Here is a 27,079-nt window from a genome sequence, read left to right as displayed (position 1 = left end):
TAATTTTCGAGAAGTTTGGCCAGTTTTATAGTTCATATTCATAAATAATAACTGTGTGTGTGTGTTTTTTCTAAGCACTTCGTAATCTTACAGGATAAGAAGCTCGCACACGTAAACGACGCGACCGCTACATAGATGTTTGGAAGATGTCTTCTGATGATGCTTACCAGTATCTCAGAAGGAAGAAAGGGCAGAGCTGTTGGATGAAGACGTAGGCCTACATAAAGGCACCATGCATGGGTCTGAAAATCGTACTGGTGGCGCCCCGCAGTGTCTCAATTTCTAATTAACTGTAGGCTCGCAGTCATTCACAAGTCATGTGTGATATAGAAATTACATGTGGCTCTCTGCCGATAAAAAGTTGTAATATTTAGTAAGAATGGGTTCATTCATTCATAGTGTTTTTCACTGCAAATCCAGCAATCTCCAATCTTTAATTATTTAATAGACGCAGTGGATAATTCAGTACTGCTAGAAGGATGTAAAAATGTAACTACAGAGTTCCTGTAATATCAGGGAACTTGATTGACATTTAAATCAGATTTCAGATCATTGAATAAGGGGAACAGTGATATTACGAAAACATTGATATATTTGATGTCATGACGTGTGTAATATTTTTATGTGTATAATGTCTGTATAAATTACGTATTTTAATATAATTTAATTCTAAAATTAGACTTAATTACACTTCTTGATTAATGGGCAAATTCCCTGTAACACGACACATATGAACAATATCATCAACATAGGCCTACTACGTCTGATTGAGGTTCTGACTGATATTTACATCTATTATTATCTGGCAGTACATCTCACTTGACGATGTGTCAGAGGAAGAACAATTGTTTGTATGCATATGAAGTCTGACTAGTGTAATATGTAGCTAGTCGGCGATGTATGCAATGGAGGAGAAAAGGAATTTGCCACCCTACCCCATGATCTTCTGGCTTAGTTGCCTCATAAGTGGTGCCTCGTTGGTATCACTTGTGAGGTTCAGACTTGTCTTCGGACAGTTGAGTAAACAACAAGATCCACATACGGAAGCAGTTCAATTGATAGTTTGTGTAAAATGTTATAGGCCTATATTTTAATTCGCTGAATGCACCTTTCAACATGAATCCGAACACTGACAACGTTGTAAGTAGTTTCGATTTCTTCAGCTGTTAATTTGCGTCATGCAGATACGGTGGAGTAACAACAATGATCCCTTTATCGGAGAGGTTTGTTTTTATTCCGGGAAAACGTGACTTCATCACCACCTTCTAATGGAGTCAATAATCCACTCTTAAAGTGATCCTAACATAAAGAAATCCCAATTGTATCCTTCCGCCATTCGCGCCGCAATTACTGTCACATTGACAGGTAGCACGTGTGAAGTACAGAATTATGGCATGTGATATAAGTACGGTACACAATATATTAGCGTAATAAACGAAGTAATACACAATGTGACATACTCTATATAGAATTAGTTACTATTAATAGTATTAATAGTAGTAAGAGTTTTAGTTTTATCAGAATAATTTGTAGTTTAAACATCAATTGTACAGTATAATTATACACGCAGTACTAAGGAGGCCATACTTTTAAAAGGTTTAGACTTGCAACACTTCCGTTTTATTCCGATTTCGGAAGTGGTTCTATCCCATCCATATCTGTATCAGTTTCAGTTCTTTCGCCACTGTCCCTAATGCTGCTTTCGTCACCAAGACTGATTACTAATTTATCAACAAGAGAATCACTCAAGTTGTCCTGCTCCCAGAACAGAGATGGGCATCGTGCCTCACTTGAGAATTTGTGCCTCACTGACCTTCACAGAGCTTATCGATCTGAGTGACATCATCTTCACAGTCCCCATTCCTCCCTCACGTAGCTCCTAGGCGGCGGGCAGGTTCTATATCAGTTTCATAAGCAATATCAGTGGTGGCATAATGGCATTATCAAAGCAGTGTGTACGCGTTAGAAAACGATTATTTCATGAGAAATGGGAGGAAGAGTTTTTTTGCTGTTTAGAAGGGGAGAACAAACGATGTATGTTATTCTCGAAAAATCCTAGTAGGCATTAATAAATTTAATATACAACGCCATTATTCCTTATGTCATAAAGAACATGCTGAATTAGAAGATAAGACAAATTGAATGTTATTTTTCGTACTATTCCGAAGAAAATTTATGATCTTAATATTTGCATAGTATACTAAATACATTATACCTTAAACACGCTGCATTAAAAGGTAGCCTGCGAGGAATTAAATGTTGTTTGTACGTATTATTTCCAAAAGAAATTTATAAAAAAAAATATCAAATGTGCGTAGAAAACGAAATATGTTTTTCTGAAATTATTTTAGGTCGAGAACGTGCAAATCTATTTATTTTAGGTCGAGAACGTGCAAATCTATTAAGTAATCTTAAGAAACGCCAGAATATTCAAGAAAATAAACGTAGACAACGTGATGGAATATTATTGACTAGTTACGCAATTTCTCGCCTGTGATTTAAATCAATTCAGCTACGGAGAAACAGTAAAGAGGTTTATGATTAAAGCTGCCGAATTAATTTGCCAAATTGAATAAAAGTTTTCGAGTCTCTCACGTTAACCAAGCGCTTTCCTAATAATTCGCCACTGGCCGCCTTAGTGATTACTATAAGGTGACACAGATCACAGCTGTTTGTATTTCCCATCCTACTCTGCAGTCTCCTCTCCTGGTAAACAAACTATTTCAAATCGAGTGCCTCACGTAACCGAAAATTGTGCCCATGTAAGTCCCAGAACAAAGCTCCTTCTTTCATAACGTGTTCGATGCATTTCTTCCAGGCATCTGCAGTCACATGTTTAATTGCTTCCTCATTCAAGACCTTGACATCTCTAATGTTGAATGTTGTGTTGCGCTGTCCAACGTAACCCTACACCTGCTCCATATCATTTCTATAGTCATTTAAATTTAATAAACAATGATAAGGAGGGAGTCGCTGCACTGTTATGTTAGCCTGTTTGACAAGAGAATCCACAATATATTTGTCATATCTATGAGCGACATTTGCCTCTCGACTTATTCGCAGAAGTTCATCTTTGACCATGTTATTATCACCCGGAATATTTTTTTGCTTCAATCCAGGCAATAATGTCATTCTTTAATCACGACCTATTTGGTAGCCGACCAGTTTTAACGTTAGAATAAGGAGCATTGTCCATGATTATCACACTATTGGGTTCGAGTTTCGGCAACAATTTGGCGACAGAGCAACAAAAGACCCAGCAACCATTTTGTTGCATCACAAGCGACTAAAGTGCTGCCGTCTTTGTGCTATGCGTATGCAATAAATTATTTTAAGTTGTAATTATTCATCTCAGAGTGATTCGGTACATTTTATAATCATTTCTGTGTTCTGGATATTATTTCAATTGCGGAAGAATAACAAATATATTCAGGGGGAAATATTTTTAATTTAATGAAGGGTTCTATTTTTTTCGCGCGCTTATTGCTTCTACATTGCGCTTCGGTGTCATAACGAATGAAACGTGAGCTGCTCACTTGGGCTTGTTTCGACGCGGATCATTTTAAGAGTGGATACGATATAGCTAGGAGATAGCCATTTCCACGATTAAATGAGTTTTGTTCTGAATTCTCGCAATGTCATCCTCAATTGTAATGAGAGTGGTGTCATCTGCATGACTGTAGCACTGACTCACACAGAAAACAGGTAAGTGATTTATATAAATCAGAAAGAGGAAGAGACCTGGTACAGAACCTTGTGGGACGCCAGTTAATACATTCAGTATAGTCCTATTGCGATTCATCTTATTGGCATTAACGATGTGACATCTGTAAGACAGATGTGATTTGACCAAGGGTAATTGGTAGGCCTAATTTAATCCATAATAATGTCATTTTGAAAGGGCTGTATTGCATTGTGGTGTCACAACGATAGGCCTATGGCACTTCCGTATCAAATGACTTTTTATTTTCAGTGCCATCAATATTTACAAGAAAGGTAATTTTATCAATATGACATTTTCGCATCAAGCTCATCCTAAATGTATAATTTAGTATTTTTTTTAATTAATCGACTTAAAAAACATAACTGTTCTGTATTCTGGATCCTCGTGGTCACCCTCACTGGAGGGCTGATGATTTAATCAAATCCTTCTCTCTGGGTTAGGTACAGCTTATAACAGTAAAATTTTGGAAATATTTAACATTTTTTTTCCCTCCATTACTGTATCTTGTACAATAATGAAAATTAGTACGAGGCGCATCCAGAAAGTAAGTTTCCCGATTTTTTCCCCTTGAAAGTAAACGTAATTAGCCGTGTCAATTGCGCATGCGTAACAGATCTATGACGTATCAATCATATGCCAGCCGGACAGGTCCCGCCTGGTGCCAGTAGCGTGGCAGCAGTGGTCCGAAATAGAAGCTCTTATTCCTTCTCCTGCCGCCTGCGAGGTCCGGTCGGTGATAAAGTTCTTTAATGCACAAAGCTCTGTCAGGTCTATGGGCTGAACATCATGAGTAAGCAGATGGTGCATCGCTGGTGTAGGCAGTTTTCCGAAGGTCGTCAAAGTGTCCATGATGAAGAGCGCAGTGGGCGACCGTCCCTCATCAATGATGATCGTGTTGAGCTGGTGCGGAAGTGCATCATGGAGAACCGTCGCTTCACGATTACGGAGCTGAGCAGCCATTTTCCGCAGATATCGCGATCCTTGTTGCATGAGATTGTCACTAAGCACCTGCTGTTTAAAAAAGTGTGTGCCAGGTGGGTGCCGAAAAACCTGACACCCGGACACAAAATGCAACGTTTAGGAGCAGCACTGACATTTCTGCAACGGTATCACGATGACGGCGACGAGTTCCTCGACAGAATCGTCACGGGCGATGAGACTTGGATTTCGCACTTCACCCCGGAAACCAAGCAGCAGTCCATGCATTGGCGGCATAGTGGATCTCCGGTCAGGACGAAATTCAAACAGACGCTGTCGGTACGGAATGTGATGGGCACGGTGTTCTGGGACAGGAAGGGCATTCTGCTCATTGATTTCCTTCCAAGAGGTGAAACAGTGAACGCTGACCGTTACTGTGAAACACTGCGAAAATTGCGACGTGTCATTCAAAACATTCGTATGTGTGAAACAGTGGAATGCTTACTGCAGGTGTTGTGCTCCTCCATGACAATGCTCGTCCACATAAGGCTCGGCGCACAGCAGCTGTTTTGACGGAATTTGGCTGGGAGTTGTTTGATCATCCAACCTACAGTCCTGATCTTGTTCCCAGCGATTTTCATGTTTTCTTGCACCTCAAGAAATTCCTGTCCTCCGGTGAGCGTTTTGGCAACGACGAAGAGCTGAAGACGTCTGTCACACGCTGGTTCCATTCACAGGCGGCAGAGTTCTACGACAGAGGGATACAAAAGTTGAGCCCACTATACGACAAGAGTCTCAGTTCTGATGGTGGCTGTGTTGAAAAATAGCTGAAACATTGCTGTACCTGTTGCCAATTAATGTTTTCCTGAAAGTGTGTTCTTTTTTTTAAAAAAAAATAGGGAAACTTACTTTCTGGATGCGCCTCGTATGTGTGAAACAGTGTCCTCCTGCTATGTGAAAAAAATATTTTCACGATTTAAAAAATTATTTACTTTTTTTTTTTTCTTTCTTTTTTTTTTTTTTTCCAAAATTCAGTTCACAGTGCAGTGATGAAGCGTTTCCCACATACTGTAACTAAAAAACTATCCAACATTCTGTGATGAAATTTTTTGTGTATATTTATGCATATCATATCTACAATATGATGCAAGATCACTTCTCTACCTTTGATAAATTGTCTGATAAATAAATGCATTTTAAAAATGGTCAAATATCAGTATTTTCTTCTAACACAAAATAAAAAAAAAATATTTATTAAGTAATGTAGTTGAAAGAGCATGCTGTTGTAAACATAAATTTCAGCAATAAAATAAAAGAGAGAGAACATGAAAAAGTTCACAAGTTCATGAGTTATGAGGGAAACGCTTCGTCACGGCATAATGAACTGCCACCATTTTGAGTTTTGAAAAAAAAATTAATTCTTTTTTAAATCTTAAAAATATCTTTTTTTAAATATAGCAGAAGGACAGTGTTTTACACATACCAATTTTCATTATTGTACAAGATACAGTAATGAATGTAATGAATTCTTTATTTATACTGGCAGAATTAAGGCCATAGGACCTTCTCTTACACTCTACCAGGTCACAAAGTATACAAGCAGTTAAAATTTAACAAAAAGTTAAAGAACAGAATATTAACATATTACAAAAAAATGATAATAGCATAATAAAATCGACACTAAACAACATGAAAATAATACCATAATAGTAAAAAAGAAAGTAAAATACATTGGAATATGGAATATAGTAAAAGCAACTCATTTAGTACAAATGGTTAATATGGAAAAACTTAAGGAAGAATATATCAAAATGGAATACCTTTGATAAATTGTCTGATAAATAAATGCATTTTAAAAATGGTCAAATATCAGTATTTTCTTCTAACACAAAATTAAAAAAAAATATTTATTAAGTAATGTAGTTGAAAGAGCATGCTGTTGTAAACATAAATTTCAGCAATAAAATAAAAGAGAGAGAACATGAAAAAGTTCACAAGTTCATGAGTTATGAGGGAAACGCTTCGTCACGGCATAATGAACTGCCACCATTTTGAGTTTTGAAAAAAAAATTAATTCTTTTTTAAATCTTAAAAATATCTTTTTTTAAATATAGCAGAAGGACAGTGTTTTACACATACCAATTTTCATTATTGTACAAGATACAGTAATGAATGTAATGAATTCTTTATTTATACTGGCAGAATTAAGGCCATAGGACCTTCTCTTACACTCTACCAGGTCACAAAGTATACAAGCAGTTAAAATTTAACAAAAAGTTAAAGAACAGAATACTAACATATTACAAAAAAATGATAATAGCATAATAAAATCGACACTAAACAACATGAAAATAATACCATAATAGTAAAAAAGAAAGTAAAATACATTGGAATATGGAATATAGTAAAAGCAACTCATTTAGTACAAATGGTTAATATGGAAAAACTTAAGGAAGAATATATCAAAATGGAATGTAATAAAATAATAATAAAAAAGAAAAGAAATACGAAAATTAAATAAAGTTATGATAAGGCTATGATAATAAATTCATCGGCTGGTAAAGAGAATAAAAGGGGAAAGGAAGGAAAAAGAAATATAGAACTATGGCAGAGAAAAGGGCTTATAACTGAAAAGAATCTAATTCAAAAAGTGCAATTTTAATTTATTTTTGAAACTAGACAATGTCCGACAGTCTCTGACATGCTGTGGAAGAGAGTTCCACAGATGAGCTGCAGAGACGGTGAAAGATGAAGATTAGAAGGATGTTCTGTGTTTAGGAATGGAGAGTGTGATATGGTGTTGTGAGCGAGTATCTATTTCGTGATATGAGGACAAATGTTGAAAACGAGAAGCTAGGTAGCTAGGGTTAGAGGTTTGAAGAATATTGAAGAGTAAAGTGAGAGAGTGAATAGTTCTTCGCTCTTTGAGACGGACCCAGGACAGCATATTTAGTGAAGGTGTGATACGGTCAGATCTACGGGCGTTGCTAATAAATCGAACGCATGCATTATGAACACGCTGTAGTCTGTCAGTCAGTCTCATGTTAAGGTCAGTGTAGAGAGCGTAAGCAACGGTAGAGTGTGTCACAGTAATCAAAATGAGGCATCAAGAGCGACTGCACTAAAGTCTTCTTGAGAAGCAACGGAAGGAAATTTCGAATTCTTTTTACAGTAATGAAAATGTTGAATATTTCCAAAAAATTTACTGTTGTAAGCTGTACCTAACCCTTTAAGATAAAGTTTCCGAGTAGCTACATATTAAGGAACTAGCCGTAACCGTGCGCTCCGCTGCACCCGTTAGAAATAAATATAAAGGAATTACATAATTAAAATAGGACATTTGATCCAGGGAACATTCGTGTTTGATAGAAGGATAAATCGTTTAATATGTTACTTAATTTAAATTGCACCCAAATAATTAAAATGCGATCATTTTGGTCCAGAGACACTCATTTGGTGCAATAACAATTCCTTTAACATGTTTCTTAATTTTTGTTACATGCAACCATAGTTTAATGAAGATTGACATCATTTAGATTTATGTGTATATTTTATTTTACTTGTTACAGTTTCCATTGAATTATGGTAATAACTTAATTTTAACCCTTGTTTTCTACGTATTCAGTAAATGGCGCTTGGCCCACTATGGTTCTGAACCCTTCAAATAACTTAAATTATATAATATAATATTACATATTATATTATATTATATTATATTATATTATATTATATTATATTATATTATATTATATTATATTATATTATATTATATTATATTATATTATATTATATTATATTATATTATATTATATTATATCAGAAGTTACTGTAATAACATTATAGCATTATGTCCATCTAGAGATACTACAGTTTCCAATAGTGAAATAATAATTAATTATACAAATCGGTTAATTTAGCTTCCGATATTACTTCATACAAACACAGAAACATTCTCTGTAGGCTATCTTTCATAGCTTTCCATTGTTGCTGTCCAAGACCCCTTATAGACGAAGTCATTTGTTTTTTAATTCATTACACGGTGTTAGATGGCAGTTATTTTAATTTTTAAACTCATTTATCTCATTAAATATCAGTCATATCAAAATTTTTCAAGGAATAAAACTTATCGCAAATTATTTTTAAAGAAACTTTTGTTATGTAACATTTTTCACAAAAATCAATAGTAAGCGAGATATTTCGATTTATTTAATTCAGACCCCCTTATAACCCCCCTTTTAAATAATGTATTTTGAATGCCATATAGCCTAAAATCTAAGTTACAAAGAAATTAATTTATATTCCAATTTTCATCGAAATCCGTTCAGCCATTATCGCGTGAAAGGTAACAAACATACAGACAGACATACAAACAAAAATTTCAAAAAAGCTATTTTCGGTTTCAGGGTGGTTAATTATAATTGTTAGGATCAATTATTTTTGGAAAATCGAAAATTACCAGAAAAATTTCGGCTACAGATTTATTATTAGTATAGATTATATATTCCCCTCAAACAGAGCCCTTTTAAATAATGTATTTTGAATGCCATATAGCCTAAAATCTAAGTTACAAAGAACTTAATTTATATTCCAATTTTCATCGAAATCCGTTCAGCCATTATCGCGTGAAAGGTAACAAACATACAGACAGACATACAAACAAAAATTTCAAAAAAGCGATTTTCGGTTTCAGGGTGGTTAATTATATATGTTAGGATCAATTATTTTTGGAAAATCTAAAATTACCAGAAAAATGTTGGCTACAGATTTATAATTAGTATGGATTATATATTCCCCTCAAACAGAGCCTATTTTGAATAGAAAATAAACTCCCAAACATGTTCCTCATTGTGGCTGGAAGCTAAGTCGGTTTTGTAGTCGAAGAAAAGGTGTCGGAGTCTGGAAAAGTGAACAAACTCGACTTGATGTCAATGTGAAGTCTTTCAGAAAATATTTATAAACTTCATCCAGCACAGTGAGCCGCCGGCGACCTCACACTTACGGAGATTAAATGGCGCATTAAGTGACATGACGTGGAATAATATCTTGTAACTTTGTGTCTGGTACTTTACTAACTTAATTTACTGTTGATGCATAAAGTGATTATCATATTTAGGTTGGGTTGCAAGGAAACGAACTAAAGAAAATGTTATAATATCGGTAGGTAACATCTTCAAAGTTAGTGGGCCACTAAATTAAAGATAGTTGCTAAGAGATATTTAATAGACTGTCGGTTATTGTTCCATTACTCACTGTCATTATTTGGAACGAGCCAACGTCACCGGCTATAGTTAAATAGATTGTACAACCTCAAATACACATTGGAATGCGAAATGCCCATAGACATTCTCGATAGGCCAAACTGATGTAACAAACCAATATTGTCATACATTTCTATCAGATTAGAGGTGGATAATTCTGCAGATTAGCGCTGAAAAATGGCTGATTGAGCATGTAATCAACAGATACGCTAGTGTTTTTACCGTCTGACCGTAGTTATAGGGGAACAACTTAGTAAACTCCGTTGATCTGCGCATGCGTCAGTCTTAAAGAGTGACACAATATACTACTTGTACTATTTAATTTTTCTTCATACAGAGGTTGAACCGGAAGATATGATTGTCGTAAGGTGCGTACATCCAGAATACACTTGTTTATAGACCTAATGACATGTTACTACTATATAATTATAGTACAGATATACATAGGCAGGCCATGCAGCACGTATGGGCGAATCCAGAAATGCATATAGAGTGTTAGTTGGGAGACCGGAGGGAAAAAGACCTTTGGGGAGACTGAGACGTAGATGGGAGGATAATATTAAAATTGATTTGAGGGAGGTGGGATATGACGATAGAGACTGGATTAATATTGCACAGGATAGGGACCGATGGCGGGCTTATGTGAGGGCGGCAATGAACCCACTGGTTCCTTAAAAGCCATTTGTAAGTAAGTACAGATATTCATAAAGTAAATAAAATATTTGAGTGAGTTTCAAACAATGGCTTTAGGAAAGTCAGTTGGCTTCAAACAGTGGTGTGCGGGATTTTAAAAGTGCTCAAATTTCTTCTTATTTTCAAAAATGTTTTATACATTCATTTAGAAGAACACGTGGAATCTGTGAGTATAGGTGACGTCGGTAATATGACCCTGGACATTAACAGTAAGGGCTTTATACTCTATTTTATTTCAAGGAGTGCAGTTCGGTGGCTCCTTCGAACACCCACTTACAGATTTATGACTTCCTACACAAACACCTCTGACAATTCCATCCTGTCCCCTCGTCCCAACATTGCACAGTTGCCACAATCCTGGTGACCCTCGAAATGAGACTGACAGGATTCTTGGAATTCGAAAAAGATGCGGCAACTCTGCCTCCACGTGGATTTGATGAGAGCCTGTCAATTCTTCTGAACAAGGGTTGTGATTGGTTACTGACAGAAGAAGACAGGATTTCCGTCACAACAAGAAAAACATTTATTTATGACAACCAATTAGCAGGGGGCAGTAGAAGGTCTGTCGGCAAAGTCCTTTCTATGAAACTGCACTCCATGAAAAAAAAAAATAGAGTATACCTCTAGATCTCTTGTGTTTGTTACTTTTTCTTTAGTTGGTTATTTTATGACGCTTTATCAACTGCTATGATTATCTAGCGTCGTCTGAGTGAGATGGTGATAATGCTAGCGAGACGAGTCCAGGGTTCAGCGCCGAAAGTTACCCAGCATTTGCTTAATGGTTTGAGGGAAAACCCTGGAAAAAACCCCAGCCTGGTAACTTGTCCCAACCAGGATTTGAACCCGGGCCCGCTCGTTTGCACGGTCAGACCGCCTAATCGTTACTACACAGCGGTGGACCGTTTGTTACTAGGCAATGCAGATTCGTATGTCGGTACGCGAGTATTTCATATTCTAGTTTCCCTCTGCGAGTTGGCTCGGAGCAAACGGGGTGGGGGCGAACTCGGTGCATTTGCAAGAGCTATGCGCCCCTGCGCACGGGGCGGCTACCCCCGCACCCTGCATCCCCCTCAGTGGGGCTTGTATATAGCTTACGCTCCTCTCGGGTTAATCGCATTAAAATGGAGGCTCGCAAAGTTCGCGTGTGACGTAACGTTCTGCCCAGTGGCGGTTTCGTTCCGAGTCGCTGTTAATTGAAGCATTAATGAGTATTGACTGGAGTTGCAGCTTTGCTGCGTTTCTATCATTGAAGCAAATTTCTCGATTAATGCCGGATGATTTATCTGCCTTTGGACATTTTTTGGTTCCGCCATTGTATAGTCACTTAGTGGATTCTATCGGAAGGATCTGGGTTCGATGTCTAGGGGATTATTGTAGATTTGTTGCGGTAAAAAAATTGAGGATCTACTGCAAGAAGGAACTATTGCACAAAATTCTGGGGGGGGGGGCAGATTTCTTGCGCACTGTGTCTCAAACGTCATGGTGGAGTTTCAGAGGATTATGCCTTCTGAATGTATAGAGGTAGAAATGTAATATTGGTGCCAGATGGGAGCTTTGAAGAAACGTCTTCGTCTGACTCCTTATAAACTTCATTTGTTGCATACACTTTATCCAGATGATTATCACAAAAGTTATTAGTTTACTTTATGAACTGTTGTTTTCGAAAGTCCTAATTTTGTCAGTCACATTTACGAACTGATTTCTTTGGACTCTAAACAAATGCTCTTAGAATGGCTTCTACCGTTTCATCATTTGTGGATGGTTTTCCACTACGATTTTTCTCCAATAGGCTTCCAATCTGTTCTGTCTATCCCAACGACGAATGTTATTCTTGTGTGGTTGTTCTTCATTAAATACGCGACGAAATTCACGTCGTACACGAGTCACAAATTCAAATTTCGCCAGTCACAAAACACATTGCATTTTTCTTTGGACATCCATCTTGTATAATTAATAAATTGTAACAATGAAAATTATTATTTGCTTCCTTCAGTGCCTCAAACTTACAAACGAAAAACTTTTAGGGTGCTGTTCATAGACATTTCGCTAGCCCGCGCTACGAGCGTACTAAACTAGCCCCGGCTATCGACTGATTACTTGTACGGGATTCATATCATATCATATATCATATCATATCATATCATATCATATCATATCATATCATATCATATCATATCATATCATATCATATCATATCATATCATATCATATCATATCGATAACACTGGTTTATGAATACGAAAAACATTAGTTCGCTGATCATCCACCGGAAACCCGCGCTAAGAATGTCATGAATAGGGCCCTGAGAGTTTTATTTTCATCTGGAACCAATACTACATTTCTACTTCTATTCACTCAAAAAAATATTATCCTTTGAAACCCTATCATGACTTTTGGGATACAATGTACTTTAGACAGTTTCTACCATATTATGTTGTTCTATTGATAAACTACGACTATATAGATGTAGCATTGCACCAACCAACGCTAGAACACTCTAGTTATAAGATAGGGCCTTTTTCCTAAAAGCCATATTTTTCTCTTATTTTGGTTATTATGGCATAGCTGCCTCTTGCAGAGGACCCCTCGAATGTCAGTTTTGTTCTAATTCTCAATTTCTCTGGATATTGCCATTTCACACTAGCCATACGCTATGTTATGGTCTCCGAATATCTCTGTTCTTCGGGAAAGCTATGCAAATTGAATGCGCATATCTGGCGGAACATAGGACATCCATAAATAAGCACTTTATCCCAAGTAGACTTTCTGCGCACCCGTGGCGGAATGAGTTGCGTGCCGACTGTGCTGCCCGGCCACACATCACATTCCTCTCCAGCCATCAAATCCGCACTAGAAAGTTGCAAAATGGTTTAGAACCGGTTTATATGCGACCGGTCAGAGAACATCGTCAAGGTCGACCTAATTCTCGAGCTTTAAGTGGTTACTCCTAATGTTTTGCAGGTTAGACAGAACACCAAGCGCTCTTCATCATCACGAACACTGAACCTGTTTTTTTTTTGAAAGGATAGTTAAGCGGCCGAGCTTGGAACTACAGTACTATGTTGTTAATATGGACATGGATGACTACGCGAACAGGTGATGCGAGTTACCGGCTGACGTTAAAACATTAATTAAAAATTGGCGCGAAGATATAAAGTAGTCTAATACAAAAATTGACTCAAAATGAGTAATGCCAAGCTTGTATTAACTTTCTATAGTTATGCATAATATTGTGCATCCATGTCAAAGTAAAACTGAGTAACATTATTTTTTAAATATAAAGTATTGCAACCTTCCCCCCCCCCCCATAGATTACACTGTAATAAACTCTTCCAAGTAGATTATGTATATATGCGGACTCTTCTTGCGTATAGGAATGAACTTTCATTTATTGCATTGCATAGATACTACACCAGCATTGTATCTGGAGCTGTTGAATAAGTCACAAGTTAAAAAATACAATACATAATCTCTTCTCCTGCTTATTGTTCTCATAAGCAGATTAATTCAATTTGTAAGCATGAACAACCCATCAGTTGAGTAGAAGGTATGAGCACGAAGAAATTTTCTTAATTCTGTCTAAATCTTTTCTCTTGGCCCTTAAGACCTTCAGTGTAATATTAGTAGTAGTAGTAGGAGTAGGAGTAGGAGTAGCAGCAGCTTGCCTGGCAGAGTTAAGGCCATGAGGCCTTCTCTTCCACTCAACCAGGTTTCAATAATATACATGAAATACAAAATTAGATTACAAAACAACACAAAAGAAAATACCTTAGAAATTACATAAAATATAGTAGAAAATTACAATAGTCAAGATCGGTTACATAATAATTGTTCATATTTTTGTTTGTCGGGAATGGCGTAAGCATTTCCATGGCAACGTCAGTGTAATTTTCGTTTCACAGAACCCTTCCATTTTTTCTATTAGTGTTGGTCGAATATAAACATTACACAACGGAAAGCAGTTTCGTTATTTAAAAAAAAAACGCTATTGTATTTGCAAGTAATCAGGTATATCACAAAGATTTTCATTGGAAATTTTTTTCTTAGATTATGTAAAGAGACAAATAAAACTGAATGATTCCTGTGTTCCAAAGAATGATTATTTGTGAGATATTATCAATGTTCTGGGCTAGAATTGTTACATTTATTCTCACTTTGTTACGTATAATCATTATTTTTTTTTCTGTTAAGCAAAGAGTTTGATGGCTCGTTTGCCCTCCAAATCCGCAAGGTTATCCTTGATGCTTGGTCTTGATCTGTGATGGATTTTCTTCCAATAAAGACCTCTTTTTATTAGAAGAGAATATAATATTTCATGTGCATCTCTTCTAATTAACATATTGAATATGAACGAAATGCAGCTATTACTTCAGTAGAGAAAAAATGTTGAACACATACTGTAGGTGTCATGACAGAAACTTGTATTTAAGTGAATAAATGGAAAATATCTTCTTATGCTTCTATTTTGTGCAGAAAATAAAACTACACAAGCTATTCGCCGTCAAGGACTCTAGATGTATGATAGAGCGAATCGTTGCAGATTTCGACGGTCTGATCTGTTGTTACGCTGAATGTCGTTCCCACACATCCCTCCCCTTTTCGTTAGGCATTATCTTATTTATGCTGTCACATATTTATATTTGTCACTGTCATTCACTGACACTTCACAAGGACAAATAATGTTTGCTTCTCGTTCGAGCAACGCTGTAACAATTCCCATGTTGAAAGACAAATTGACCGTTGGGCATTGTCTGACTCTTCAATATTTACATTACCCCAGAAAGTGAACACATTATCTCTTGCAAACTGTTGCTAGAACGAAGAATTAATTCCAAAGTTTAGTATGTTGGAAATCAATATAGAAAGCAGACTGTCTATAATAGGCCTACTTCTGACTGGGAATTGCACATAAAGATTATGAAAGTTTATTCTTTCGTATATGTAACACTTTATTCTATGAATTCTCTCCCTCCTATATATTCTTTATCCTTCCTACGGGTTCTATTTGTCTTTCATTCAGTCTGTTTCCCTTCAATGCATTCTACCTCCCTCATTTATCTCTCTGCTATGCATTCTATTTCTGTTCTATGCATTGCGTCTTTTTCCTGTGCATTTTGTCTCTCTTCTACCATTCTATCTCCTATGTATCAAATTTCCCATCCTTTTTATATCATATCCATTATATCTCCTATGCATTCTGCCTCCTATACATTCTCTGTCACTCCTATGCTTTGTCTTTCTCGTGTGCATCCTATCTCTTTCTTATGGATTCTCTTTCTCCCGACTATAGATTCTATTAGTGATGGGCAGCATCGAATAATTTTAAGAATCGAAACATTTATTCGAATACTTTTATCATTGGGATAAAGATTTGATTACTCATCTCGGTTGTTCTCGAATATTTCTCGGCAGGTTCTCGCTTCTCGGCTCTCTTATTCAACGTCCAGCATAAAGAAAGCAACAATTAAATGACAGCAATCGATAGCAGTGACTGCATTGTACTGTGCAAGCACAGAAGTTTGTTTATTATTCTATCACATACTGTAGTAACTGCAACTTCTGATAAAAATGTCGCATTAACATTCCTGGGTTCCGTAATTAGACAGGGGATATATATATATATATATATATATATATATATATATATATATATGATTTCGAGCAAGACTGTAAAGTCCATTTTATATCGTGGAGTGCAGTTCGGTGGCTCCTCTGAACACCCACTTACAGATTTATGACTTCCTACACAAACACCTCTGACCAGTCCATCCTGTCCCCTCGTCCCAATATTGCACAGTTGCCACAATCCTGGCGACTCTCGAAATGAGAGGATTCGTGGCCATCATCCCCATCTGGTTGCCACGTGTTTTGAAAAAGAGAACGTAATATCACGAGCTGACTAATCAATGAATACTAATACACTGTCAATGATATACTCTATTTTTTTTTCATGGGGTGCAGTTTCATAGAAAGGACTTTGCCGACAGACCTACTGCCCCCTACTAATTGGTTGTCTTAAATAAATATTTTCCTTACGGTGACGGAAATCTTGTCTTCTCTTGTCAATAACCAATCACAACCCTTGTTCAGAAGAATTGACAGGCTCTCGTCAAATCCACGTGGAGGCAGAGTTGCTGCATCTTTTTCGAATTCCAAGAATCCCGTCAGTCTCATTTCAGGGTCACCAGGATTATGGCAACTGTGCAATGTTGGGAAGAGGGGACAGGATGGAATTGTCAGAGGTGTTTGTGTAGGAAGTCATAAATCTGTAAGTGGATGTTCAAAGGAGCCACCGAACTGCACTCTTTGAAATAAAATAAGGTATACTCTCGTGCTAACTGACGGGATTCTTGGAATTCGGAAATGATGTGGCAACTCTGCCTCCACGTGGATTTGACGGGAACCTGTCAATTCTTCTGGACGAGGGTTGTGATTGGTTACTAACAGGAGAAGACAAGATTTTCATCATAATAGAGAATACATTTTTTATGACAACCAATTGATAGGGGGCTGTAGAAGGTCTGTCGGCAAAGTCCTTTCTATGAAACTGCACTTCATGAAATAAAATGGATTCTACACCTCATGTTTGTAGGCGAGATTAGCCGAATGTATAGCCTACGATTGCCGAGCAATTGGTGTTCTCGAAATCTTGAGAACTTACAAGAACTGAAAAATTCGTATTTTTGTATTCGAATACACCTATCATTAGATTCTGTCTTTGAACTTTGCATTCTATTTCTTTCCTATGTATTTCATTCCTCTCCTGTTCATTCTGTTTTTTTAGTAGGCTATTTTACGACACTTTATGAACATCTTAGGTTATTTAGCGTCCGAATGAGATGAAGGTATTAATGCCGGTGAAATGAGTCCGGGGTCGACCACCGAAAATGGTTACGGGTAAAGGCCCATTCACAATGAAAATTAAACATAAACATAACGTAAGCATAAAACCTTGTGTCCATGTTATTTAATGAAAGCATTCACAATGAATTACATAAGCATAAACTTAATCTTAATCATAAGACGTTAACATGAAAGTTTGCCAACTCCAAACTTTCATGCTAATGTTTATGCGATTTGGAAACAGTACACAAGCGGAAAGTGTGTTTTCACTTTTTGTTTAACATCTCATGGGCTTTGCCTACAGGCAATATTTTGATCTATTGGCCGTGATGATAGCTAGGCGCGCAACATGGAATCATATGACGAAAAGTTGATTATTTTACATCTCCGTTTCTTTGATTTCAAGTATTGAAAGCCATATACTGATGCCATTGTAGTTATTAGAAACATAAATTGAATAGCTACATCGTCAGTCATTGTGCAATTCTCCATTTTTATGTAATATATTCTGTAGTTTTGTTGATTCGGTGTGTTTGTTTCCACACACGTGTTATGTTTACGTTATGTTTAATTTTCATTGTGAATGGGCCTTGGCTACTTAAGTTTGTGGCATGTGTTTTTGTGCTTATGTTAATGTTTACGTTATGTTTAATTTTTATTGTGAATGAGCGTTAAGCAGTACATGGCGACATGCACTTTCGTGCAGGAAGAAACATACCCGCTAGGAGCCACGAATGCACGCTTGTGCTGTAAAGGCCCATTCACAATGAAAATTAAACATAACGGTAACATAAACACAGAAGTTTGTGCCCAGGCTACCAAATGGGATCATTCACAATGATTCACATAAGCATTGACATAAACATTACCGTAAGACGTTAACATGAAAGTTTGCAAACTCCAAACTTTCATGCTTATGCTTATGCGATTTGCAAACAGAACACAATCGTGGAGCGCTGAAGTATACGACGGAATATGAGGAAATGGCGTCGTTGTTATGTTTCCATGGTTACCAAGTATGTTTGCTGTTTATGTTCCCATCGTGAATGATGGTATGACTTCTTGATTTTACCGTAACGTTTATATTCTTAAGTTAACGCTTACGTTATGTTTAATTTTCATTGCGAATGAGCCTTAAGAGACCTGTGGGTAAGAGACGCTAGACCGAGAGTGCAGTGTTGTGATGACCGCTGGTTTAAGTGTTCGTTTGAAAGCGTTGTTAAATAAAATACTGCTGCTGCTGCTTTTTCTCTTCTCTATGCTTATTTGTGTATGTATTTTTCGTGTTGCTTTCTTTCCCCTGGTTTTGTTCTTCAAAAATTTTTAAATGAAACTTGGTGAGGAATTGAGAAGGAACTTTTGATACAGACCAGAACAGTACTTGTAGAACTTGTGTCAAAAAGTTTGTTTTACTGTGTCACTGTGAAGTTGGTCGATCAAAGTTGTGACTTGTTCAGTGAACTTCTGGCCCTCCCTGACGCGCTAATGAGCATTCGTTTACACGGGTGATACTTACGAACTTTACAGTACAATTGCGGAGAAGTAATAAAGCAGAGAGGTTTTTCGGATTGTTGGGTTGTATTCCAACAAACTACTACAAATCGAATTAAATTCCTTCCCCTGTGTTCTGACTTACAACAAAGTTTTTGTGCCTTTAATTCCATACTTTTTAGTCATAATTTAGCCGATTTTAAACTTCATTTATTGTATTAATATCTTGTACATAGTTTCTTTATATTGTCTGTAACTCATTTGTAATGACAGCGCGAAGTGATACCGCGTATCATTTAGTTTAACTACATTATTATTTAGATTAACTATACAGGGTGTTAAGAAGTAGTAAATCTCATCAATACAAGTAAAAGAAAAGGATTAATAAGCATGTGTCTTGAAATTAATATCTTCAGAGATATTAGAACTTACATGTTCATAGCAGATGCTCGATGTGATTTCCTCTCATCGTAACACATCCTTCTGCTCGACATCTGAGAGAACCACGCAACTTTTCAGACACCCCTGGTTTGTCTCTGATGTGCTGACAGGCATTAAAGACACGTTCCTGTAGTTTTTGAACGTCTTCAATGGGTGTTGCATACACTAAGGCTTTTAGGGCCGTATTCATAGACATTTTTAGCGCGGGTTTCCGGTGGATGATCAGCGTTTTTCGTATTCATAAACCAGTGTTAGCGATAGGATATGATTTGAATTCTGTACTAGTAACCAGTGGCTAGCCTGGGCTAGCTTAGTACGCTCGTAGCGCATGCTGCGAAATGTCTATGAATAGCACCCTACGTGTCTCCTTAACCGAAAGTCCAAGGGGTTAAGATCTGGGGAACGAACAGGTCATGGTACAGGACCTTCCCCACCAATCCATCGAGGATAAAATATCCGTGTTAAATGTCGTCTTTGTAGTCTTTGATGGTATCGCAAGACGGGAGATTAGTCAGCTAAGAAACGCCGATACTGAGAACCAGTTAATCTACGGGGTAGAGTGTGTGGCCCTTAACCTGTGACCAACACACGAATTTTAAAGTACATTTTTCGTAAAAACTGTTAATTTTAGGAGTCATGCTTATTGAACTTTTTTTGCTTGGGATGCGTACTATCACCTTTCAGAATATTAGATCCTTTTTAATACCCTGTATTGTTATGTTTACAAAAATTAGACAGTTAATTAATATTTTGTCCTCGACTAGAAGATCTTATATTCATAAAGTTTGTCTATTTTGAGGAAAAGTTAATTGTTAAAACAGTTTAAATTCACCTTCACATTTACAGATATGAGGTATCACTTCTTAGGTATCGATGTGCAAAATATACATTTTACGGATCTTTGTAATGAGAGTTTAATATTGTAGAAAAGTTTCTGAAGCCCATGCCAAATATAATATTAATAGTAATATAGGCCTATTATTATTTTTTTCTACAATACAGTAGTTGTCCTTCACCCAAAAAAATATTGCTCCTCCACAAATCTCTGTTCTCAGCATTTTCATCAGTAAGATCTCTTCTAGATAGTCCTACTCCTTCTGATGCCATCCATCCATTGTTATCTTGATTTTCCTCTTCTTCTCCTTCCCTCCGCAGTCCACTCCAGCTTCATCTTCGGTAAATAATAATAATAATAATAATAATAATAATAATAATAATAATATTGTGACAGCTGCACCGGGGTTCGAACACGTGTCCGACAGGGCGCGCGGCAGACGAAACGCTGCATGCTGAGAGGGCAGAGGGGGTGTATTACGGCAACGCGGCGAGGGGAGATTGCGCGCGCATCTGCTACCTGCCGAGTGAGGATGGAAGCAGACTGCTACGTGCGGAGTGAAAGGGGGACGGACCCTCCCGAATCGTCCAGAAGTCCGTCAAAGTGGAGATAACCAGAGAATTCGAGAGAGCTATCTCTGGACACCCGTAGAAATTTCTCGTAACTATGATTGAGTTATAAAAGAAGAAACGCGAGTGAACTTGAGCAGTTTTTAGTCAGTCAGTCAGTAAGGCAGTGGAGAGCAAGCCAGACAGTCTTGTGTAGCAGTGAAGCCAGCTTCGTGACTAGAGCGCGACTTGAGTTGTGTCCGTAACTGTGGAGCCTGAAGCCCGGAGTTCGAGTGCAGTGGACCGCAGTTGGGGGACCTGAGTTCGAACTTCAGCGGATCGTCTCTGAAGGTCTGGGGTTCGAGATTCTGTGAACGCGAGTGACTGAGCTAGAAGAACCAGCCAAGACAAACGAGCTGTGAACTGAGAACTGACCGTTCTGTGTTGTAAATAGTGCTTTGTAAATATTAGTTAAGATTAACAGTTCATTGTTGTTCGTAATAGTCCAAATAAATTGTCATTGTCGTTTGTGGAGTGCAATAACGAACGAATTGTCATTGTCGTTTGTGGAGTGCAATAACGAACGCTGTGTTACTATGTGGAGAGCAAATCCCATTGTTGACGGGAGTGAAATTAAATTGTAGAGAGTGAAGAGTTTTATTGTTGTGACAATAAAATTACATTGTTGTTCAGTATAAAAACGTTACAATATATTTTATTTATTACTAATATTTCATGTGCTGTACAACAGCCAGAGGCCAATAACAGTTCAGCACAAGACAATTCATTACAAAACAATAATAGTGGTAGAAATTACAATAAAATACATAAAAATAATAAAATTATTAAAATAAAGGCAATTAACAATAATGACAATTGAAAATGAAAGGATGGAATCTTATAAATGAAAATAATACAAATGATATAAATGATAACGAGAATAATATTATAATACATATCTAAACAAAAGACAAAAATTAAGATATCAATACAACTGACATAAAACTACACATTAAATGGATCCAAGATCAATCCATGCAAATTAGCATAGCTATTTTATACATCTGCAGACCGGAGAGAGAGATTTATAATTTCTATTGTAAAAAAATTTATGAAATCTTAAACCTTTAGCAGGAATACGAAGACTGATATTGCTTAAGATAATAATAATAATAATAATAATAATAATAATAATAATAATAATAATAATAATAATAATGCGATAATTTTTATGGTCCCGACAGAGTTCTTATCTTTATGTTAAAATGTCTTTCGTTACATTTGTAAATTTTCGGAACATCCTGTTGCATTGATACCTATTTTCCAGGTCCATTATTTACGGAGTCGTTTGTTCTAGTGGAGACCAAGCGAAATTCTATAGAAGGCTCTATGATCTGCCGTAAAGCTCTTCATTTCGCTACATTGCTTCGAAGATCGCATTTTAAGGGTAGCAGTGACTGTCTGCAGCGCTTCAAGAAAAGGCAGGATATCATCTTCAAAGGCGGCGACCGTGGAAGAAAAGCCTGCTAGCGTAGTGTTGTTGATTGTGAGCGTGAAAATAAACGGAAAGAGACCTCACTATGAAATAATACGTGGTTACACAAAAGAAGCGCGTAAATGGGTGCACAACCAACCAAAGGTGTTCTCTCAGGAAAGAATGTAGAAGATGACTGGTTTATGTCAGAATTATATCGATAAGCTGCTGATCCTCCAAAATGCTCTTAATTTCGCTACAGTACTTGCATGTTAAAAAAACAGTGGCTAGCAAGGTATCGTGTTCAAAGCGGCTCCGGGGAAAGAAAAGCCTGCACCTGAAGTGTTTCTTCTGAGCGTGCAAATAAATGGAAAGAGACACGATGACGGAACGATACATGGTGATCAAAGAAGTGCATAAATTGCTCTACAACAACCAAAGACGTTCTTTCAAGTAGGAATATTATAGAAGTGGACTGGTTGCTATGAGAAGTGTATCTATAAGCAGGGGGACTACAGAGGTGTGAAAATTATTAGAATAATCTTAATTTTAAAGGTTTTTAATAGTTCCTTCACAAATATTCATTGAATGATGAATATTGGTATATAATATTACTATACTGATGTAGGATATATTTACTACTAACAATGTCGGAAAGCATTGTTGTACATTGGTATTTTTCTTATTTTACAATTGTTATGGGAATTCAGAAATTATTATATTATGTTGGCGGAATTGGAAACATAAAAAATTAATTAAGAAATGCTTTAAACAAATATTGTTCTTTGCGTTTACATTGTTGTGAAAGTTCAAATGAACGTATAGCCTACATCTGTTTTGTGCATATAATTTTTTATGTTTTCAATTCCGCCAACATAATATAATAATTTCTGAATTCCCATAACAATTGTAAAATAAGAAAAATACCAATGTACAACAATGCTTTCCGGCATTGTTAGTAGTAAATATATCCTACATCAGTATAGTAATATATACCAATATTCATCAATTCAATTAATATTTGTGAAGGAACTATTAAAAAATCTTTAAAATTAAGATTATTCTAATAATTTTCACACCTCTGTATTCCTAAAATAATCAGGGATTGAATGTCTTGTGTAATTAAGTCCGGACCAAATTTGAACATCCAAAGTAGGGGTCTTTTTCACTACAAGAGGCAGAGAGCGGAAAACTGTGTTTAGATATCCGAGATAAAGTGACAAGTAACAAATCTCAACCCTAATTATTACATAAATTTGTATCTGACTGTGCTGTCAGGGAGTTCGTAGTAGGCTATTTCACTGTGCAATGAAATGACGAGAAAGATAGGGCAATAGGATGTTGATGGATAACAATTTTAACGTTGAATTAAAGGAGACGGTTAATATTAATATAAATCTAAATTATTAGTATATATATTACTTATATAAAAATATATATGTGTTAAATTTATTTATCAATAATTAATTATTTAAAATAGGACCTTATATATGTGTGTATGTATATATATATACTTATATAAAATAATTGATGGTATGTAAATATTATTGATAATGATGTTAAGCCTTTAATATATAAATAATAGTAACAGTATAACTACAGATCTCATTGTAATAATTAAAAAAAAATGAGATCTGTAGTTATACTGTTACTATTAAAGAGAAGAGATAATTTTATTATAACTGTGGTCAATGCTTCAGTTTTTTTTTATTGCCCCGTAGTTTTAAGTGTTTTCTTAAGAGTTGAAAGAGTTGATGGTATTAGTTGTGTTGAAAATACGTTGTGAGTTGGTTAAAATGTATGGAGAAATTCGGGTTTTACTTTTTTTTTATATATTCTATGTAATCTTTATTTTTTTATTTAAGTTCGATTTTTGTTTCAGTATTTGTTTAACTAAAAAGATTTACTCATTCATTGTATAACCGCGGATGCTGGCACAAATTTTACCAATAATAAATCAAAATTACCAAATCAAATTTCCATAAATTTACAAAACTTATTACTGCGAATAAACAACAAATTAAATGATCATTAAGACAAAAATAATTGAATCACGCAAAAACTTACATATAAAACAATTCAAAAGCAAATAAATAAGCAAGAATAAAACTCTGTTTGAACCCACGCTAGGGATCACTTGTTCCTTCATTCATTGTATTCTGCCCAAGAGCAGGTCTTTCACTGCAAACCCAGCATTCTCCAATCTCTTCTATTTTCCGCCTTTCTCTTAATCTCCGCATATTATCCACGTATCTGCAGGTTGTCTATCATCTGATAATTATCTTCTCCTGCCCCGAACTTTTCTCCCGTTCAACATTCTTTCCAGTGCGTCCTTAATTAGGCAGTTTCGATCTTGGTGATGGATGTAGAAGATACTGGTGAATGATTGATGGTGGTGGTGATGAAAGCGATGAAGACTATGGTGGTGGTGGATGTAGACGATGCTGGTGAATGACTGATGGTGGTGGTGGATGACGTGTTTGTCACATTCATCGACTTGGTATTATGAGTCAACGTGAATAATGTGTACTTTTTCTTGTTGCAGTGTGCCTGCAGTCCAGGAGGCCGGGAAGTCGTCTCCACCTCCAAAGTAAGAATAGTAAACAATCACAGTTTATTTTCTCTGTCAGTATTAAGACATGCATTATTGTTACCTCCTGGAACAATTAATGACTATTTATGATACATATTCCTATCACCATACACCTTGCACTATTGGAATAATACAGATTAATGCACAACTAAGGATACAGGCTAAGTTCTACGTAGACTGTACAGTTTATTTATTTATTTTATTTGGTTATTTAACGACGCTGTATCAACTCACTCACTGCACTGGAACTACGACACATTTCACTGATACTATCCTGATTTCACTAACACTTCAAAAACATGTCACTGTTCAAATACCGGTACTTTGCTCTACCACTATAAACTATAAAACTTCACTTGCGTTTCGCTTTGAAACTCAAAGGAATGAAGATGGATATGTCCAAGAAAAAGTATTTGGCATAAAATCCATTCAAAGGAAGATTTTTAAAAAGAGATATTTTTGGCAAGATTACACTTAATTGCTTTCAGTGTTACATCTTTTGTGGAGTACGTTTAATTATTATGGAAGCAAATAACTTTCAAAATACAGTAGAACCCGATTATCCGTCACCCTATTAACCGATCGGCGGATTATCCGACTGTCTTCCTCACGCTTTTTTTTTTGTTCCAGAGAAAATACAAAGTTCTTTACATTACGTTAGTACTCCACGTATTTTTTTATAGATAGAGTTATTGCAATCCTTTACCACTAGCATTACACAATATGTAGTAGGAATGCTTTCGTCGTTGTCGGCAACCATAAACAAGTTACTTATGGGAGGATGTTTTTTTTCCCAAATTGTAAAATAGTCACAATCAGCTTTCAGAAAAATGTCCTCAAGAACTTCCAACTGCAAACCCGTGCACCATTCAATATTGTCCTACTGTTCGAGTGGCCGTACTCTATTACTTGTATGCAAAATGTCTTCCACGAATGTCAAAAGAAAAAAAAATGTACAAATAATTTGGAAAAGAGAAATTGTGGTACATGTCGCATTAGAATACGAGATTGGCGTTACAGCTGTGAGCGATTTAATAGAAAGCAATGCTAAAGAGCTAAATATTACTGTACTTCATTGTGTTTGTTATTAATTGAATGAATGAATGAACGAATGAATGAACGAATGAATGAATGAATGAATGAATGAATGAATGAATGAATGAATGAATGAATGAATGAAGCCACTGTGTCCCATGAAAGGCTAGGGCCTCCTACAGGAGGGGAAGCTCGGTTGGTGTGGTTCACATGATGAGCTGTTATTAATTGCGAGCATAATATGTCTAGTATGAAGACATCAGTGGTTGCAGCATGGCAGGAACTTTAAGGCCCGATTGTATAAACCATTTAATCTTAGATCAGAGGTTAAATTGATCCTTGTTTCAGCAGAACTTGGAATTTTGTGTTGTATAAAGTCTAATCTGAGATTAATTTGTCTCAAACTAAAGTCAACTTTGACTGAAGAAATTTCTCCAATTAAGTTAGATGATCCAAGTTCAGTTATTTCGTTTCTGTTTGAAATATACGAGTGACAGATTGTGCAAATAAAATATCCATTATTATTAATTTTGATAGATATGTTAGGTACATTTATATATATTTCTTTCAATTTCTTGCCTTAATACACAAACATTCTTATATTTTATAAGGCTCTATCGTGTTCAGCAGTATCAAATAACATAACCTATAATTATATTATGTTTATAACAACCATTAATTATTAATGGATATGACAGGTACATTCATAAATGTTCAATTAACTGTATTACTAAAGGAAAATTGTCGTTTTATAAAGCTTTATTATGTTTAGCAGTAGCAAACACCATAACATGATAACAACTTGGAGAACAGTCAACCTTCTTCTTATTGTCCGCCATTATTTACATAGCACAAAAAACCAGTGTCTCCAACAGAGTATACGGAAAGTCGCCAAAAAGTAGTTTTAAAGTCGCTAGATTTCTCATTATCAACAAAGAAAGATTAAATTTGGTTACTATGGGATGCTAAAAAGGTCCCTAAATCCCTATTTAAGCAATATAAAAGTTAAAAGAAATTGTTGTTGAAAAAGAGTTAAAGTCACTAGATTGGCAACACTGAACAAACCTGTGTAACATAGTCCGCGCATCACGTATTTCACCTGTTTATGCGACGTTGCCAAATCCTTTTCACGTGAACTTAGATTGCATTTGAACAAAGGTAATTTGATCGCAGAAAAGTTTTATACAATAGAAGAAGTGTCTGAACTCGGTTCACTTTTCGATCTT

At 36.1% G+C, this 27,079-nt stretch overlaps 1 protein-coding gene across 2 annotated transcripts in view; it reads left to right on the top strand.

The window, feature by feature from the left end:
• Positions 1-27,079, top strand: part of LOC138706544 (polyhomeotic-like protein 1) — a 366,549-nt gene that overhangs the window by 112,105 nt on the left and 227,365 nt on the right. For both annotated transcript variants that reach the window (XM_069835973.1, XM_069835972.1), the window contains exon 2: positions 24,771-24,815. In XM_069835973.1, the coding sequence (XP_069692074.1) occupies positions 24,771-24,815 (45 nt within the window). The remainder of the gene's footprint in view (positions 1-24,770; positions 24,816-27,079) is intronic.

The sequence above is a fragment of the Periplaneta americana genome, chromosome 9 (assembly GCF_040183065.1).
Source record: "Periplaneta americana isolate PAMFEO1 chromosome 9, P.americana_PAMFEO1_priV1, whole genome shotgun sequence".
Lineage (NCBI taxonomy): Eukaryota > Metazoa > Arthropoda > Insecta > Blattodea > Blattidae > Periplaneta > Periplaneta americana.
This window is presented reverse-complemented; position numbering and strand designations above follow the sequence as displayed.